Raw genomic sequence first — 19,191 nt, forward strand, 5'->3', positions numbered from 1 at the left:
CCCAAGGATCGAACAGTGCTCGCTGGATACCTGGAAGCAACTGCATTGTCTATTCAGTGGTTTGTATCATGTTTATAGACTGTTTGCTTCTTTGTATTACTGGAACAGACCATGAATCATAGATTATTAAATGAAATTACTGTGTAGGTGTAGAATCATCGCAGGGAATGGAAAACAAAAATATAATTCCATACCAGTTTTGCTATGTGTAAACCAAAAACCAAACCAAACCCACTGCTATCGAGTGGATTCCCACGCAAAGCGACCTTATAGGACAGAATAGACCTGCCCCATAGCTATGTGTAAAGATTTCTTAAAATGTTTTTTGAAAAGTCATAAAAGAGATATGCAATAAAGCTGAATATACAGGTATAAAAAATTGCATCCTATCTATCATTACAGACAGAATAGGGAAATTATTACCTTTTATACACTGCTTCACAGTAAAATGCACCTACACACACCATCTCATTGATTATCAAAATAATTCTGGGAGGTAAGCAGAGTACTTTAGTCTCCATTTTAAAGAGAGCAAATGCAGGCTTTGAGAGGGCCAGAGTGAGTGCGTGTTTTACAGGTAGGACCGGAACCCAGGTCTCCAAAATTCTAGCTTTGTTTAATCTATAATTCATCAGCATGCCTTTAAGACTTTGGGGATAAGCTTCATTTTTCTATAGTGAATGCAATGTATCATACCTGGTTTATTTCCTGAGTGGCTGCTATTTTGTCCTGAAACAGCAGGGGAGGGACGGTTGGAGGCAGGCGTTTTCTTATCTTGCACTTTATAGTTGTCAGGTGCTACATATATAAGACATAAAAAAAGGAAAGACAAGACATATTTAGTTGATTAAAATTCACTCAGAAACATTCACCTATTCAACGTTTACTGTTAACCTTTGTAGCAAGTACAAGGCTAGATTCAAGAGATAAAAAGATGAAGTAGTTACAGCCCCTGACCTCGTGGAAGCACACAGTTCAGTGGGAAGGACACACCCAAAAATCAACAGCCTCAGCTCAAGTCAATCCTACAATGGCGGCTTCAAGGATCATAAAGATTATTTACCTGGGCCGTCCCAGTTTACAGTTAAAGAAACCGCATGAAAGCGTAATCGGAACTTAAAGTCTCTGATCTTAGTTCTTAGAAAGTTCTTGCATTAGTCACTAAAAAATTCCAACAACATAACCAAGCAAGTCATCAAAAGGGAATCAGGAGATACCATTTACTGGGATTCTGGAAAATGCTTCTGACAAAAGTTCAATAACAAAGATTATTAAAGAGACTAGGGGAAAGTTGGAAACTGTGGTTGTGTAGTGGTTAACACCTATGGCTGCTAACCAAAAGGTCGGCAGCTTAAATCCACCTTGCACTCCTTGGAAACTCTTTGGGGCAGTTCTACTCTGTCCTATAGTATTGCTATGAGTTGGAATTGACAGCAACGGGTTTTTTTTTTTTTTTTTTAAGGGAAAGTCAGAATTGACTTGACTGTACACAATGACGGGGGAAATGTATTTCAGGAAAGGTACAAGGGGCACGAATGAACAGGCTATATAAAGTATAGGGTCCTACCCAGACCCAGTGCTGTCCGAGTAAATTTCCTTTATATCTACTACTTTATTGAACATATTTTCAAAGGATGTTTAAAGGAAAATAGACATCTCTTGGAAAAGAATCCTTACCATTGCATCAGGTAGGAATCCCTGCCTCCCACTCTCTGCCTTCAGAACTGCTCCACCCTCAGTCTACCCCATCAGCGAAGGCATTTCCATTTTTCCACTTGGTCAGGTGTAAAGACTTACAGTCATCCTTTATCGCCAACACAGTCAGAAAAGTTTATCCTATTCTTTGAGTATGAGTAATCTTTAAAAGAAGATACATTTTATAAGCTCATTAAATGGTTTACACTTGTTTTTAAATATAGATCAACTAAAGAGAATATTCTGCCAGCATAAAGCTTACATATAAGGAGGCCTGGTGGCACAGTGGTTAAGTGCTTGGCTGCTAACTGAAAGGTTCAGCAGTTCGAATCCACCAATCACTTCTGTGGGAGAAAGATGTGACGGTCTGCTTCTGACAAGATCACAGCCTTGGAAACCCTATGGGGCAGTTCTCCTCTGTCCTATAGGGTCGCTGTGAGTCAGAATTGACTGGACCGCAACAGGCTTTAAGCTGACAATGTTATCAATGTCCAAATAATGGAGGCTAAATCTATGCCTGACCAGAACTTTACAATTTTAATTGTGACCACTTTGATACTGGAGCCCTGGTGGCGTAGTGGTTAAGAGCTTTGCTGCTTACTAAAAGGTCAGCAGTTTGAATCTACCACCTGCTACTTGGAAACCCTAAAAAGCAGTTCTACTCTGTGCTATAGGGTTGCTATGAGTCAGAATCGACTTGATGGCAATTTTTTTTTTTTTTAATACTACTATAACTTAGTTATTCAAAGTAAATTTCTCATCAGAGGGTGGGGATTCAATCTGATGACCATAAGTTATAGGCTGAGGGAATTAGATTTTATTTAGAAGAACAGGGCTCCATCTACTCAAGGTTTTTGAATGTGAAAGGATGTGATAATAATTATGTTTCAGGAAGAATAATTTTAAAAATAGCTCCCAAGATGTACTAAAAAATGTTCTAAATTTACAAACTGAATGTAGAGACTCCATCTTTGACCTCTAAATGGGGCATTACTGAATTTTTATGGCCATCTTTCAATTACATATAATATTAACCAGAATGGAAAATCACAGACTACTTAAACAGTAAGAAACATTTTATATTACCATTTTAATACTGCCCAGTTTCAAACAATGTGTTTGCTTTAAATTATAGCTTCAAACAAACACAGATATGGATTGGGTTAAGTTTTATCTACTTGAGCTCACCTTATGTGCAGGGAAAGGTCTGTAAAGATACAGTAGAGAATGCGAAGACAGCAAATCAAAAGTTAAACATCAAAAGGCCTCAAGTAGTACTTTCTGGTAGGACTTTGCTACTTGAGAAAATTTTACCAGGCAATTTACCATTGGAAAGGGGTTATACTGTGGGTGTACACACTTTCACTGAGGAATGGGAACAAATCAAGGTGGGTCTGAATGGAGCCAAGAAAAGCTCCTGACAGTAACCGATACAGGATATAGAAAGGAAAACAGAAAGTGTGACAGGTTCTATAGCGCTGTAATACGCACTCTCATTCAACTTGCCAAAAAATTAGTCACCAGTTATAAACACGTAGCAGGTGACGCTCACACTAGTTAATCTTGGCCTACAGTCTGACAATGTTAGAGACAGCCCCTGAAAGATCTGCCTCCCCACCCCCTGCAAAAAAAGGCTGTTCTTGAAACCTTTGTTGCTCAATGTGGATAGAACAACCTCTCCCCTTATTCTGCAAGTTAATAATTCCCACTCGACGGCACAGGGTCTGAGTTTGGAATCTTTTAAAAACTGCTCATAGGGAAGTTAATACTTAAAAAAGAGAATCATAAAGAAGGAGAATGCTATATAGAATTTGGAGTACTTTCATTGTTATTTTCTTTTTATTACAAAGTCACAGCCAGTAAAGCCTCATTAACTAAAGTGTTCAGACAGAGATGTTCCGTTATTTTTAGTTAACTGAAAGATTAGTAACATTTCTTTATACATAATTAGTAACATTTAGAATGTATTTCAAATATACTCATTTCTTTTTTGCCTTGGTGTATTCAACATAATCTTTCTCTGGTGATCCTCTTCAGTGCCCCTGGGTCCCCGTAACAAACATCTATCCTAACTGAGTATCATATAACAGCAGATCATGAAGGAGACTAAATAGACCTCAAAACATGTTCAGAATAAGCGAACTTTCTAAATAATTCCTGACGAATGCTTCTTTTTTCTTTCCTGCTGTAATTTGCTTTATTGTCCTGAAGTTCAAATACAAAAAATAAATTTCAATTAAACTGGAGGTTCTGGTTATACAAATTCCAATTTATCTACATCCGACTGTTGCTGGATCCACTCTATTTGAACACCAGAGGTATATCCATTCACGTATTATCATCTGGCTCTGAGGAATTCATTTCTATCCCAGAAGGCCCTTTGAGTCATATTCATAACAAGACATTTAAAATCCATCTTAAAATTTTTCTATATTCATGTAAAACTATAAGTTAAATTTAGCAAAATAGAATTTTAAAAAGTTGACAAGCTGTTTAGTCTTAGACGATATACATACTGCTATTTTCTAAGCGTTAGGTTGGACATTTGTCTAAAGTTTCCAACTATCTTTGAGCTTTTATATCATTATATCCCTTCCACCACTGTAAGAGTCCATTTCTCCAAGAGCTTCTTTGGTTAGAATTGTACCATGGTAAGAACAGAGACGTAGACTCAAACAGACCTAGGTTCAAACCTGAGACCTGCTACTTACTAGCTGAGTGACCTTGAGAACATTACTTAACTTCTCTGAGTAGGTGATACGGGGGTGATACTGCCTAACTCACAGGGTTGTTGGAGGAGTAATTGAGAAAATGTATGTTAAGGATCTTCCGTAGGGCACACAGTAGGAGTTTAACAAATATTCAGCCCCTTTTCTCCCAAATTTTATGCTCTTCCATAAAATTCCAGGGCATCCCACACTCACAGCAGGCCATGCAGTATGATCGTGAGCTTGGAGGTCAAGAGAGTGGGCTCTGGAGTCAGATTTGGCTCAGCCATTTGTGAGCTGTCAATCCTCAGTGAGTCACTTAACCTCTCTGTCTGAATTGCCCCATCTGTAAACAGGGAAAGCACTTACTTTCGGAACAGTGAAAATTAAATGACAGAATAAAAGAATTGAACAACTTAGCCCACTGCCTAGCCCACGCCAAGGCTGAATAAAAGGTAGGAAGGTAGGAAGTGTTTTCGAATCTCTCCCCACTCCTTCCACAGCGTGGAACACTGGGTTTCTATTTCCCCAGGGCTCTGTTCACACCCAGCACTGACAGGAAAAGCAAACGTACATTAACTTGGCGAGGGTGGTCTTAACTGTTTGGTCCTAAATTACAAATTGACCCAACATGCCAGGAAGGTCTGGCTCTGCTGCTGGTGAGTGGGGGAGGCATCTTCAAGTGAGCTCCAATCATGCCTTGTGGGGTCTCAGGGAGGCCGGACTTATTGCTATGGTTTTTAGTGTCCACCTTGGTTTGGAAGGAGTCCCTGGGTGGTACAAGCTGGTAATGCAATTGGTTGATGGTACAGGTCCACTCAGAGGTGCTGAGGAAAAAAGGCCTGGCAATCTACTTCCAAAACATCAGCCACTGAAAACCCTGTGAAGCACAGTTCTACTCTGACACACATGGGGTCACCAGGAGTCAAAGGTGACTCGATAGTAACTGGTTGGTTGGTTTGTGTGTTTTGTGGTTTGGGAAGAGGTAATTGTTAGTCCTTCTGGGGCCCGGGGCCCGGCAGGATGACAGTTTTCTGAGAATTATATGAGCCTTTAAAAACAAATCTCAATCATTATAATGAGAAAATGAAATCTTGTGTGTTTTGTTTTGTTTGTTCCTTTATATAAAATGTAGGGAATTTCATTGCTTGTAAATAAAATGAAAACAGGAATTTATTCATTTTAAGATTTCCAAAATCAAAAAATCTGGAAACCTTGGGTAACTATCAGATAGGATCGCATTTACCATTTTTTAAATACCATTTTGATGGACTCAGATGGTTTTCCGGTATTATTTATTGGAATCTCTTTCTTTTCTTTTTATTTTTAGGAAATTAAGCCATCAACTAGGATGTTCAATAAGTCTTAGCCAGCCTTATAAAATCTTTATTGATCTTCCGGCTGGCTTGAAAGCTTTATTCCATTAGTATCACATGTAAGAGTGCTAGAGTAAAGGCAAGGGGAAGGAGAAAGAGACACGCACCATTGTGGTCTGGGGCTCTGTCTCACTCTAATGCAGGCTGAGGAAAATATAGAGGCAGCAGACATTTGGAGCCTTCGCCTAGTAAAAATTTTGCAGCTCCATTTAAGTGCCGCAAATGTGCCTTTACGATCCACATACCCTAACGATTCGCTGCCTTCCTTGCAATGTCTTCCTATAAAGGTCATAGGTTCTCACTGCTTTGTTTCAATTTTTGGTATATATATGCTCTGGTCAAAATAACCAGTCAAACAAATCACTTGTTAATTTAGGCAAATTGCTTGCTCTAATAAGACACTTGTGACTAAAACCTAGGACCCTCCTGAGTTTAAGTCTCACGGAATGATATGTGGACTTGACATCCATAAAGATAATGTATTTCAGTCATTATTTCTAATAAAACACGGAATATGTGTTAGGAAACAACACAAGTTTAGCCCCCAATTTTCAGCTTTGTATAGGACTTCTTTGCTATATTGTTCAGTTGGACTCTGTGGACATACAGGCCCCGGGCTACACAGACAGCTTTGGGACGGTAACCTAGAACACAAAAGTAGAGGCTGAACCACATGAAACTGCCATTTTTGTATTAAAAATTACTGAATATTAGGAATTTCAAATGTACCAATCTAGTAGTTCCCACCTACCTGTGCACAAAAGTTAACATGGAAGGCCTGGGACTACTATCCCTACAAAGGCCTGCAAGGTTGGCCCTTGGCTGATATCGGGGAACCTGGATTTCAGGAGAGTTCTACCATACCCTGCTAAGAATGGCTCACTGTACCTAAACTGCCTCTGTAAACAATGTGGTTTCTGCTGAACACTTACTTTCAAAGAGTATGAAATTATATGTGCTAGGCAGATGGTGCCTACATGACCAGCCCCCAGTAGAAACTTTGGGTACTGAGTCCCTGGTACACAACATATCACATATAGTGTCAGAATTCAATACTGGCCAAATCAAGTACCTCCCGTTTGATTCCACTTGGAAAGGACTCTTGGAAGCTCGCTCTGAGTTTTCTCCAGACTTTACCTCATGAGCCTTTTCCCTTTGCAGATTTTTTTCTTGTATCCTTTCACTATGCGGCTATAGCAACCGAAGCGTGTTATTGTTTTAAAACTGTAACATAAAGATTATAGCGTAACTTCCATGTGATTCAGTGTTTCGCCTGTAATTTTCCACTTTATAATGCTTTCACTCACTTAGCTGACAAATTTTATTGTAATATTTTATATCGAATATTGTGAATACTCTAATTCCCAACAACCAGCGACTTTGTAAATATACAAAAATAACTTTAACAGCTTAACGACCAAGGAAACATTGCATCAATTAAAATTCTGATGCACAAGTTTCAAAGGTTGCATGTATGACACCTGGTAGACACATCAAAGAATGTTAGTTTATGCACCTTCCAGGTAGAGTGCTAAAATCTGAGCAATCTTCATAGTATTCAAGTACACACATATTTTAAAATGAAAATGTGGGTTCTTTTATTTTTTTTAAGACACAATCTTTCAACCCACAGGAATGAAATTAAGTCCCACTGATTCTTGTGGGACATTGTGTATCGGGGATGAACCTAAGCTTGGCACAGTACATTCCAGCAAATGAAAAGCTTTGCCGGGGAGCATGGCGGCTGAGCCTCCCTCACCGTTAGCTTGCTACCTTGGTGTTTGGGCTAACGTAACTGGCTCTGTAACTGCCAACATGAGTAGTTTCTAAGCAACCCAGAAAGCTCTGAGCTAAATCACCTGTCTCGATTTAGCCATCGTAAAAAGGTAAAGACTTCTACCTTATAGAATCCTAGATGGAGCAAATATGACAAGTTGAGGCAAAATAATTTTAAATACAAAGGTCTTTTGCAAATTTCCAAAGGGCAACAAGCTCCAAGAAAGCTAGCCCCAGCAGAAATTGAAAAATATGGTGGTCTAAAAACATACTGGATATGGTTATGGACTAAAACAGGCCACCTGAAGAAAAAGACAGATAGGAAGGCATAGTATCCACCAAATTCTTCAGACTAAGATGAACGGTGAGGGGAGGCTTCTTGTGGTTTCTATGGCTGGGGGAAATAGACCGTGGGTTAGGATTTTTCTCCACTTCATAATACTTTTGCTCATTTAGCTCATTTAGGGGCAGCACGTTTTCCATGTGTGTCTCTCAAGAACAGAACAGCTCAACTGTGATTTTTATCTTATAAATTAACCTTCAGAAACCAGGGTCCTATGCTAAGTGAAAGAAGCCAGGCACAAAAGGTCACACATTATATGTTCTATTTATATGAAATATCCAGACTAGGCAAATCCATGGAGACACAAAGTAGATTAATGGTCGTTTTAGGGCCTGGAGGGTAGGGTGGAGAGGGCTGGGAAGAAAAGCAGAGTGACTGCTAGTGAATGAGTAGGGGGCTTCTTTTTGGGGTGATGAAAGTGTTGTAATACTGATTGTGATGATTGTTGCACAGCTGTACAATTATATTACAAACCACTCAGTGTACACTTTAAATGCGTGAAGTCTATGGTACGTGAATTGTATCTTCACAATGTTGCTTCAAAAAAAAAAAAAACCTAGTCACTCATAAACTGCTCTGAGGCAAAAGGTCTTATTTTATTCTTTATCTTGCTCAAAATATATTGTTCATTTCATTTAATTAACCATTCCCTAACAGACACTTGTTTTTATGTTACTGCAGCTCTTCAGTTTTCTTCCTATACTCATTGATTCAGACAGCACCCTACTCGGTGGGGCAACTCGTGATTATTATTGGCAAAAAATAACAATAATGATGAGGAGGAACAGGGAAGGAGGAGAAGAAGAGAATAACGTTATCTCTTTCTACCAGTTCTTTTTTCTTCTCTTGCCCTCTAATTTTAGGTTACTTTCCAAAACTGTGTTTTGGAGCTTTTGATTCCCCCCAATAAACTCTCCCCTTTTCAGAAGAATTGCCTCCTAGTATGGCTGAAGTACCACCTCTGTGTCAGTCACGTCAAATCTGCATTTCTAAATATGTTCTCTCAATAGACTTCCAGACAGGGCATATATGCTCATGTATTTCTGCTGTCACTTGAAACTATGTCACTACTGTCCCTCCAAGACTGATGTCAGCCTCTGTGACCATTAATGGAACCACCATATTCCCAGGTTCAGAAACATTATATAACTTTTTCAATAAACATTTACAGGCACCCCCATGGGCCAGCCACTGTGTTAGGCACTAAGAATACAAAGATCATAAGATATAAAGATGCTTATCATTCTTTGGAGGAGACATAAACACAAATACATAAAATTGTAACAACAGAATAATTCAATTTTTAAAAAATTAAGAAAAAAAACCCCATAAATCAATAACCAAATAAATGATATAGGTAAATGCTATAGTGATTCAGAGGTGGGAGAAGGAGCCAGGGGTGGGTAATAGTGATGAAAAACTCCATTGTAGAACAATTTGGAAGAATGGAGGGAATCTGTAACAGTGAACAGTAAGGTGGAGGACATTCCTGACTGGGACGTAGCATGAGCAAAACTACCAAGGCAGAAAACTGTGAGAGCTAATGAGAGGACTGCGCTTCAGAACAGTGGGAGTAGGAAGGCAGGCAGCTGAAAATAAGACGAGAAACAGGCTGAGGTCAACGCCTCCTCGAATTCCACGAGTTTGGACTTTAACATGAAGGCAATAGAACTACATCGCATTGAACTTCTAGCTGGGAACTACCTCAGTTTCCGTGGGTTCTGCATAAATGACAAATGAATCCTGACAAGCCTACAGGAAATGTTCATATAAAATAGGTTACGATCCTAAAAGAAAAAATAAAAGGAAATTAAAAATAGGCATCTTAGATTGTACAGAACTATCCAGATTGTACAGAATTATACAAATCTCTGCCTTCCATATAGTTTAGTAAATTATTCAGATTTTTCCAAATTACCCTTAACATGTACTAAGGGAGAACCACTTAACAACTAAGGAAAATAGGTTGTCTCCAAGTAAATGGAATCAGAGGCATTTAGTCTCTACTAACATGAATGAACATGGTGAAACTTAGGCCTATAGCAGAAAACAGCAGGGAAAACTGGAGTCAGTAGGGTCGCCTCGAGGGCAGCTAGCGTAGCTGCAGACGGGAATGCTCCACTTCACTGGGCAAACTTAGGTATTGGGCCATGGCAATTTAAGTAACTGGAGATGCTGAAGACAGTGCCGGGAACCTTAAAGTCTAGTTTTCTCCTCTTCCCCACAATAAAATCATTTCGTGGTATAGTGCAATATCTAGCCACATTTCATTGACATAGCAATAACGACGATGAACTGTTTATATGCTATTATTCATTTCTTGTTGTAAATACAAATGTTATCTAAGTCATACATAGGATCTTCCTTATTCTGCTGAGAGAAACAATTTGGTTAAGATTTTCTTTATATTTCATGCGCTTCAGATAGCACAAAGTGTTATGACTTGGTGGCTACAGGAGATGCATTAGAGGCTGACAAACTGTGGAGGCTTTGAAATTTGGGGGGAGCTCATTCAGAAATGATGACAGTAACTAAAAGTCATTGATTTTTCCATTTCTTCATAATGGAAAAAAATTATAACACTAACAGAAAATGATATTCAACCAAAGACAAAGAAGTTTGTTCAACCCTGAGATAGTACAAAAACCCAGCATGATAACTTTGATTTTATAAATTCAGACCAACACAGTGTACAGTAATGAATGTGATTTATGGAGACAGAATTCACCAGAGGCATCACTTCTTATTTTAAAAGCTGACACTAAGGCATGAAGAATGGGACAGAGGTATGTAGGTGTTTATTAATAATTTATAATCCATCAACTTCCAAAAAGAGCTAGAGGCAGATGCACTGAACTGTCAATGTCTATACATGAGATGATAAAACTATTGACATAACTATAATTTTGTCTTAAAAAAAAAAATCCATTTTGTCTGCTAAATTTGCCTACTAGTTTTCCTCCAAAGAGCTGATGTCTAACCTCAGCCATCATCCTATGAGTTTACAGAACCATAGGTACCCTCCAAATAAATAGAATTGGAGGCATCTAGTCTTTGACATACAGGCAGGTACAGATCTATGACAATTTTCTACTTGATGAGAGCAACATGAGGGCAGGGACCAGGCCTTGATTCACATAGTTTTATATCTCTTATTTTCAGTGCACTATCTGGCACATATGTGGCAATGAATAAATGCTTAAAGAAGCAAAGTGAGAGAGAGAGAGAGGTGGTTGGTAGGCCCTGTGGCAAATTGTGGCAAAGGTCCAGAAAAGCATTAATGACAAAGTTGTTGTTAGTTGTTGTCAAGTCTATTTTGAGTCATGGCGAACCCATGTATGCAGACTAGAACTGCTCCATAGGGTTTTCAAGGCTGTGACTTTTTGAAAGCAAATCCCTAGGCCTGTCTTCCGAGGAGCCTCTAGAGGGGTTTGAATTGCTAACCTTTCAGCTAGTAGCAAAGTGCTTAACTGTTTGTGCCACCCGGGGACCTTAATGACAATAGGTAAAAAGAAAAAACAATACATTTTCTCATTTTTGGTGACTGCTAAGGTTGTAGGGAAAAGGTGACAAGAGCTGTCAAATCATAAAGTAGCATTCATTCCACGTCAGAAAAGGAAGAAAATATTTAATGTTATTCTAGGATGGTTTTAACATTACATCAGGCGAAAGACTCAAAATCAGATGACTGTTTTTGTAGCCACATAATAGAAAGCTCTGCCCAGTATCGTTCATATTGAGTCTCAAGAATTAGAGAGACAAACTCCAAGCACAACAGAATACTGCCTATACTGCATAGGAAAAAGTATGAGAATATTGCAGCATCTACTGACAGTATCAGAAAGGCTACACAAACATTTCGGCTTTGAGAGATTTAAACCCCAACTCTTTTCCAAAGCAATTTAATAAATTTGGTTTGATAATCTGCTTCTTAAAACCCAAAGAAACACCCATCTTAGCTAAACAGAAGGAAAAAGATATTCCAGAAAAGCCTGTGTTCCGTATACATTGTGGGACGTATTGGCAAGCACGGATAAAGCTGTTTTGTTTACCACTAAAGGCAGCTCCTTGATTACACTACAAATTCCTTCTGATACATTGAGCTGACAGGAGTAAACATCACACACTTTAAAAAAAAAAAAAAAATCACACACTTTAAATTCAACCAAAAAAGGCTTTCATCTAGAATAAAAACATAAAACAAATAAAAACCCTCCCTTCAGCCAGATGGCAACATTATAAATAGAACAGAAATTGCTGTATTTTCCACCTATGTTAATATAAACCAGATTAAAAGACAGGCCTTTTCATCCCTGTTGGTGATTTACTTTCCTGGCGACTTATCACTAGTCACAATGCTAGCTGCTACACACATTATCTCTGCCCCATAATCTGAATAATGTTTGTGACTAAGCAAAGTACTGGGCAAAGTACACAGAAGGGGAAAAAAGCCTAAGCCTATTAGACCTTGCCAGTTACACTGAGAAACAGTAAATTACAGAGACAGTAGTTACTGGTCTAAATTTCAACAGCTGGATATGGAGTCTATCAAATTAGACCCAATTCAATTAAATTCAATGTGTAATTAAAACAAACTATTTAAACAACTTCGAATAGAAAAAGAATTCAACTTTATTAGACTCTGCTTAATTAAAGCAACCTATTGCGTTTTTACTTTTAAGAGGATAATGATTTACTTTAATGAAAGCTAAAAGGGCTAATGCCAGGACTTCATAAAATGATTACTACTGGCCACAATATAGGGAAATTTTTCATAGTTAAAAATAAAATCATCAAGGCAGAAAATGTATAGTTCTTAGAAATAATTCCAAATAAACAGTGGGCTCAGTTTTAAATATCAGTTCTACAAAGAAATATGAATTTAATTTTAATCCTATTGAATATTAGTTAATTGAATAAGTTTAATTAGTGAGATAAACACACATATACATGATTGCAATATATCAACAATCATTCCTTCCCTGTAAAAAAGCATACATTAGCCACACCCTCTCCCCCTTTAGTTACCCTGGGTGTGAAAATATTACACGAGTCGGGTGATGAAATCTCGTACCTTCTCGCTCCATACCACCCAGGTACCACATTCACATAACTTTTAGTACAGTATATTGTTGCAATTGTTCTTTTTTATTATTATTATTGTCAATTTCTTACTGTGTGTAATTTATAAATTAAATTTTATCATAGGTATGTATATATAGGTCAAAACATAGTATGTATAGAGTTTAGGGCTGTCTGCAGTTTCAGGCATCCATGGGGGTCTTGGAATGTATCCCCAGGGAATACGGGGGGACTACTGTAGTAAAATCTCCCACTGCCATCGAGTCGATTCCCCATAGGGTTTCCAAGGCTATAAATCTCTACGGAAGCAGACTGCCCTATCTTTCTCCCGCAGGGCTCCTACTGTAGTAGAATAAAAAAATACTTAACTTTAAATTCTCTTACATAAACTTGGTGTAACTCAATGGGAATTAATGGTAAATACTGAAAAGTTGATCCCAATTTATTTCAGGTGACCAGAGAACATTTAATTGCCATAAAGTCTGTTTAAAATTATGATACAAGCCAGTCTACCATCCTGCCCCAAGCTGCATTAATTTGTATATCTGTGACTTTGTTTTTTTCCCTCATTGGAAAACCAGCTTCACCGGCTCTCTAACTATTGAAATCTAATTCAATTTTCATAGTCCAGCTCAAGTCTCTTTCTCATTAAAGTTTTTCTAGCTATGTCTACCTCCACCACATTTCTTTCTCTGGCTTCTACAGTTCGAGTGTGCCTTACGCTTCGAGGGTGCTTAGAATTTGATTTATCTTTATTTTCAGAATCTATATTCCCAAAATGAGCTCTAAACTCCGATATTCTTACAAAAGGCAGAACAAAAAGAGTGTTCTCTATAGTCAAAAACAATTGGGGAAATGTCTGCGGCAATATTTCACTCTTGGAAATCCATCCTGCAAGTTTGCAGATGGAAAGGAACAACTCAGAAAAGGAGGGTAAGAAAGGTTGCACAACTTGAGGAATGTAATCAGCATCGCTGAATTATGCATGTAGAAACTGTTGAATCGGTACATATTTTTGCTGTGTATATTCTCAATAACAACAAAATACAATTTTTTAAAAAGGGGGGGAAAAAAGGCTTGCATAGAGAGGGCTCTGTGGCATTCATTCCATGGAGTTACCTAATAAATACCCATTCTCAGTACCTCTTTTCTAACACTTTGATTGGCTGTGGGACACAGTTCTGGTCAATTAGTGGACAATTGAAGTTGTTAGGTGTGGCGTGTGGGATTGCTCCTGAGCAGGCTCAGGTGGCATGGACCTGTTTGCTCTTCACCCCTCCTTTATTCCTGCTTAGAACATGGATATGAAGCTCAGGTATAGCATCATCCTATAACCAGGAGGCTATCGTGAGGGAAAAGCCAAGGGAAAACCTGAGACTTGGCCCTGATATCTTTGAACTATTAAACCAGTACCAGCGACTACTCTTCACTTTTCCGGTAGGTAAGAAAAAGAAAAATCCAATTTGTTTAAATAATTATTATTATTGGTTCTGTACTCATAATTAAAAGTAACTCCTAAATTGATAGTGTTTCCATTAATGCAGAATGAAGCTTAAGCGCCTTACCCTTGGAATTCAAACGTTTCCCAAAATTGGCCCCCACCTAGCCTACCCTTCTAGCTTCCACTTTTTCCATTCAATCAGCGGTCCAACCCCAGTCAAGAGATCATTGATGGCTGCAGGTGAGACTCCAAACAGGCTTTGGAGGTGGATCAGAGTCAGATGTGGTGGAGGATTTGATATTAAGTAGAGGTTTGGGGATACTAAAAGGCTGTGAAGCAAAATGAAAGGCAAAAACAATGTACGCAAAACTAGGTGGTGGTTAAAAAAAAAAAAAAAACCCACTGCTGTTGAGTCGATTCAGGCTCACAGCAACCCTATAGGACAGAGTAGAACTGCCCCATAGGGTTTCCAAGGCTGTGAATCTTTGTGGAAGCAGACTGCCACATTTTTCTCCTGTGGAGCAGCTGGTGGGTTCAAACCATGGGCCTTTTGGTTAGCAACCCAGCGCTTTAACCACTGCGCCGCCAGGGCTCCTTAGGTAGTGGTTAGATGATAAAAATATCTCATATTCTGTCTTAGACAGTGGCCTTTCAGTCAAGGCATTCACAACCAGGCTAGTCACACTGAGGGATTCTGTACTTATTTCCTATTTTAGCACTTCCTTTAATTGGTACATCACGAATCCCAAGTATTATAATTTCTTCCAGAAGTCAGAAGGCAAGACATGTTTGTGTGGTTCGTTTTCAAGTTCAGTGGCGTAGTTTACTCTGTTTCACAGTGTGGCTCAGTGGTGAACAGTGGCGTCACCAGAGGGGCATGGGGGTGCAGACCACACCAGGTGACGCTGTCAGAGCAGGTGACACCAAAATGACTGTCTATAGAAATTTTTGTGTGGTATTTCAGCAGAGATTTATTTTTTATAAAAATACCCCTATAGTTAGTTTTAACATCAAAAAACTTTTTGTAAGCTCAGCTTACATTATCGATATACCTACAAGGCTAAAACTCTATGCTAATTTACTTTTTGAGCCTTCTAATGAGTTCTGGTCCGAGCTGTCATTATTACCCAATTACAATGACGCTGTCAATCACCTGGTCTTGTCTGCAGGCGCTACAAGAATGTGCTGTTGTTTTCATTGCTGCTGGTGTTTCTTTAGTTACTGATTTTGTCAAATTTTCTGGTGTTTTAGCTATAATATTGTCATAATTAGCATGGTGTGGGGGGTGACACCATGAGTACCCACTGGGTGACACCAACCCTAGTGATGCTACTAGTGGTGAATCATTTCTTTCTCATCTATATACTTTCATGTGTACATAAATGATTTCCCTGGTGATGTTCTACAGCTTTATACACAGATGTTGAAATAAAACATTTTGAGACAGCATAGATGAAATCTTAGAATGAATAATCTCTTCAAATCCTGTTTCTCAGTTTAATTCTATGGTCATCAGCATGAACTAACACTGATAAAATTATCTTGCTAAGGCAAAAAAAAAGGTGAGTTTTAAGATAAGGGGTAAAATTAATGGTTCCACGTGGAAGGCTAAATGTAGAGGAAACAATCAATCATCATGTATGCATTAAATTAATTGAGAATGTGTACACTAGAATTATGGTGGCCCAAAGCAATACATCAAGGTATTGTATATTTGTCAAGATATTATAAATACATACCTATGTCTAAGCATTTACTATTCCAAGTTAATTATTTGGGTATTTCCAGTGGTGTGTATATGTAAGAGCCTGTAAAAACATTCCTGCAGCATTTGGGACTATTAACTTCCTGTTAGTCAACAATATATATGCATTTCAGACAAAAAGTAAATGAAAAAAGAAAAAAAACAATGATTTATGGTCAGATCCAAGGTAACTTAATGTACATCCACGTGACCAGAATAGAGTGATCTTAGGTTATAGTTTAACACATCTAGGACAGTGAGCTTGCTCACAGAGCCTAAAAAACAAACCCAGTGCCATTAAGTGGATTCCAATTCATAACGACCCTTTAGGACAAAGTAGAACTGCCCCACAGGGTTTCCAAGGAGCGCCTGGTAGATTCCACTTGCTGACCTTTTGGTTAGCAGCCAAGTTCTCAACCACTACTCCACCAGGGTTTCCTACAGAGCTTAAAATAAAAAAAGAAACAGTGCTCCTAATATTATGAAAGAACTGGTGTGTGTGTGTGCGTGTGTGTGTATATATTTTTTGCTTGTTAATTTTATAGTTTTATGTTTTCTCAAATAAATGTGTTCATGCATTTTCTCTCCCTCACCCCTTAGATAAGAACATGCCAGGGTTTCAAACTTGGTGGTTTAGTGGTAGAATTCTCACCTTCCATGCAGCAGACCTGGGTTCAATTCCTGTCCGATGCAACTCAAGCACAGCCACCACTCATCTGTACTTTTACTTTGCTCCTATGATGCTGAACAGATTTCAGAGGAGCTTCCAGACTAAGACAGACTAGGAAGAAAGGCCTGGTGAGCTACTTCTGATAATCAGCCAATGAAAACCCTGTGCTGGTGGTAAAGGTGACACTGATCCAATTTGTGGTGCGATAGATAGCTTCTGTGTGGTCTTTTTCGCCATCATGGTCTTGTAACTCCCACTCAGGTGATTGGGCGGGACTGTTCAAAGAGGGTAATTATAGCTTACCAAAGGGATTGGTCAGTTCTGTCATTCTGCTGGGCTTGAAATGAGCCACCCCAGAGGTAGGAAAGAGAGGACCATACTACCACCAAAGAACAACAGCCAGAGTGGAGAGCACGTCCTTTGGACCTGAGATCCCTGTGCTGAGAACCTTCTGGACCCAGGAGACAGAGAGCTGTAACACTGAAGACAGCAGGAAGTAGCGGCAGAGCAACAGCAGCAGGTCAGACCAGCAGAAGACAGCACAGTAGGCTTCCTCACCCAGGGAGCGAGAGAGCTGAGTGTCTTGGCTGCCTCTGGGGATTTATTGGCATGGGCTAAAAGAGCTTTGTAACACTTGCCTGAGCAGGGCAGAGGCCTAGGGCCAGAGAGAGGTGTGCTGTGAGCACAGCTGAAAAGAGGCTGTCCTGATGGAAGAACTGTATCTTGAATGTTCCTGAGACTGAATTGTAACCTGTCACTTCCAAAATAAACTCCATAATTTATGAGTATTGTCTGTGAGTTCTGTGTGGCCATTGCAATGAGTTATCGAACCCAGCAGAAAAGTAGAGTGCCATGGAAGAGATGGTTGGTGTCAAAATTGGTAAAGATGGCAGAGAGAAGAGCCCTATCTGACTTCCACCTCATAGGAATCAGCCTTGGGCTGTTGATCTTAATTCTCTTTCCCCCCTGTGAAGTTAGAGGAGGTCAGACGCTGCCCCCAAGCCATTTTTACACAATTGCATTGTGCATGGGGTCGCCATGAGTTGGGGGCCAGCCAACTCAAGGGCAGCCAACAGCAACAACAAATACTATTACCTAATATTGGGTATTGAGCAAAGAAGCATGACTACTCAAGCACAACATCAAATTTCTAAAAGAAGCAAAATCACTCGCAACACAAGAATGAAAACAATGGCTTAGAAGCCACACAAAGTTCATAAGGGAAGAGTAAGCTTCAAACCTTTTCATTGAAAGACTGACAGGTTGGCTACAGAAGGACTACATTTTATCTTCTCTATCAGCTATTCTATAATGTATCACAGGAGTAGCTGTTAGCTCACTTATAAAAAGAAATAAAAGTAAAATTTTGCAATTGATTATTTAGCCTAATCTTATTTTTTAAAATAACATTGGCCTTTTCAACACTATAGAAAAAAAAAAAAAAGATTAAAAAAAAATTAAAAAACCCATAATGCCATCACCCAGAAAACCCATTTAGTCTTTTTAATCTCAAGACAAACAAAGCAAAAAAAGTCTACCACATGGTTAGGAAATTTAAATAATACATAAAGCTGTAAAATGAAAAGAAAAAGCCCCCTCCCTTCCTCCTCCTTTCTGGGGCGGGGGCAGTTGGGGGGGTGGAGATGCTTACAATGAACACATATATTTGCTTTCTGTTTATTCGAAACATCATGCTACTTACTTACTCTTTTGTCCCTTCTTTTTCTCATTTGGTAATCTATCTTACTTCGCCTGCTTTTCAAATTCCTCTTCAACTGGACCACATTTCACCATGTCCAATACATGGCTACAGTAATCAGATATTCTCTATCTCATCTTCTCTTTAATAAATTCTCTATTAAATTTCCCTCCCTTCGTGAGGCCCTAGCCCTAACTATTATTTACCTTCCTATATCAACACTGGCACCTGATTCCTCGTCCCTCTCTCCCCCTAGTCAGTATATTAATGTCTTGTATTTTAGGCCTCTCTGCTTCTGCCACTCTGAGCTCTACAGAAAGAGGCAAAACCGTTTCCAAACAAGAACTGCAAAGAAAACTCCAGGGAGGCTTTACTCTCCTGGGAGACAGGATACCAGTGAACAAAAGCAGGAATGGAATCTTGAAGGAGCCACAATGTTAGGAGTGAGTCAGAAGCTTAAAGGCAAGATTTGTTCCATGTGGATACATTCTCCACTTCTTTCCCCTCTCAGTTTTGCAAGCCAAACTGAGCATCAGTTCCAAGCCAGGGCTCCTGCCAACTCTGCCAGGAAAGCATCATGGGCTGGGCTGGATTCAAATTGCTTCTCTGGCACTGGACATGGAGCAATGCAGCAGAAGGGTGGAAGAACACTTCTGT

The 19,191-nt window shown here is 39.1% G+C and overlaps 1 protein-coding gene across 4 annotated transcripts in view; it reads right to left on the reverse strand.

The window, feature by feature from the left end:
• Nucleotides 1-19,191, reverse strand: part of MAP7 (microtubule associated protein 7) — a 202,302-nt gene that overhangs the window by 67,167 nt on the left and 115,944 nt on the right. For all 4 annotated transcript variants that reach the window (XM_049901831.1, XM_049901841.1, XM_049901849.1 and 1 more), the window contains exon 2: nt 697-798. In XM_049901831.1, coding sequence (XP_049757788.1) covers nt 697-798 — 102 coding nt within the window. The remainder of the gene's footprint in view (nt 1-696; nt 799-19,191) is intronic.

The sequence above is a fragment of the Elephas maximus genome, chromosome 1, assembly GCF_024166365.1.
Source record: "Elephas maximus indicus isolate mEleMax1 chromosome 1, mEleMax1 primary haplotype, whole genome shotgun sequence".
Lineage (NCBI taxonomy): Eukaryota > Metazoa > Chordata > Mammalia > Proboscidea > Elephantidae > Elephas > Elephas maximus.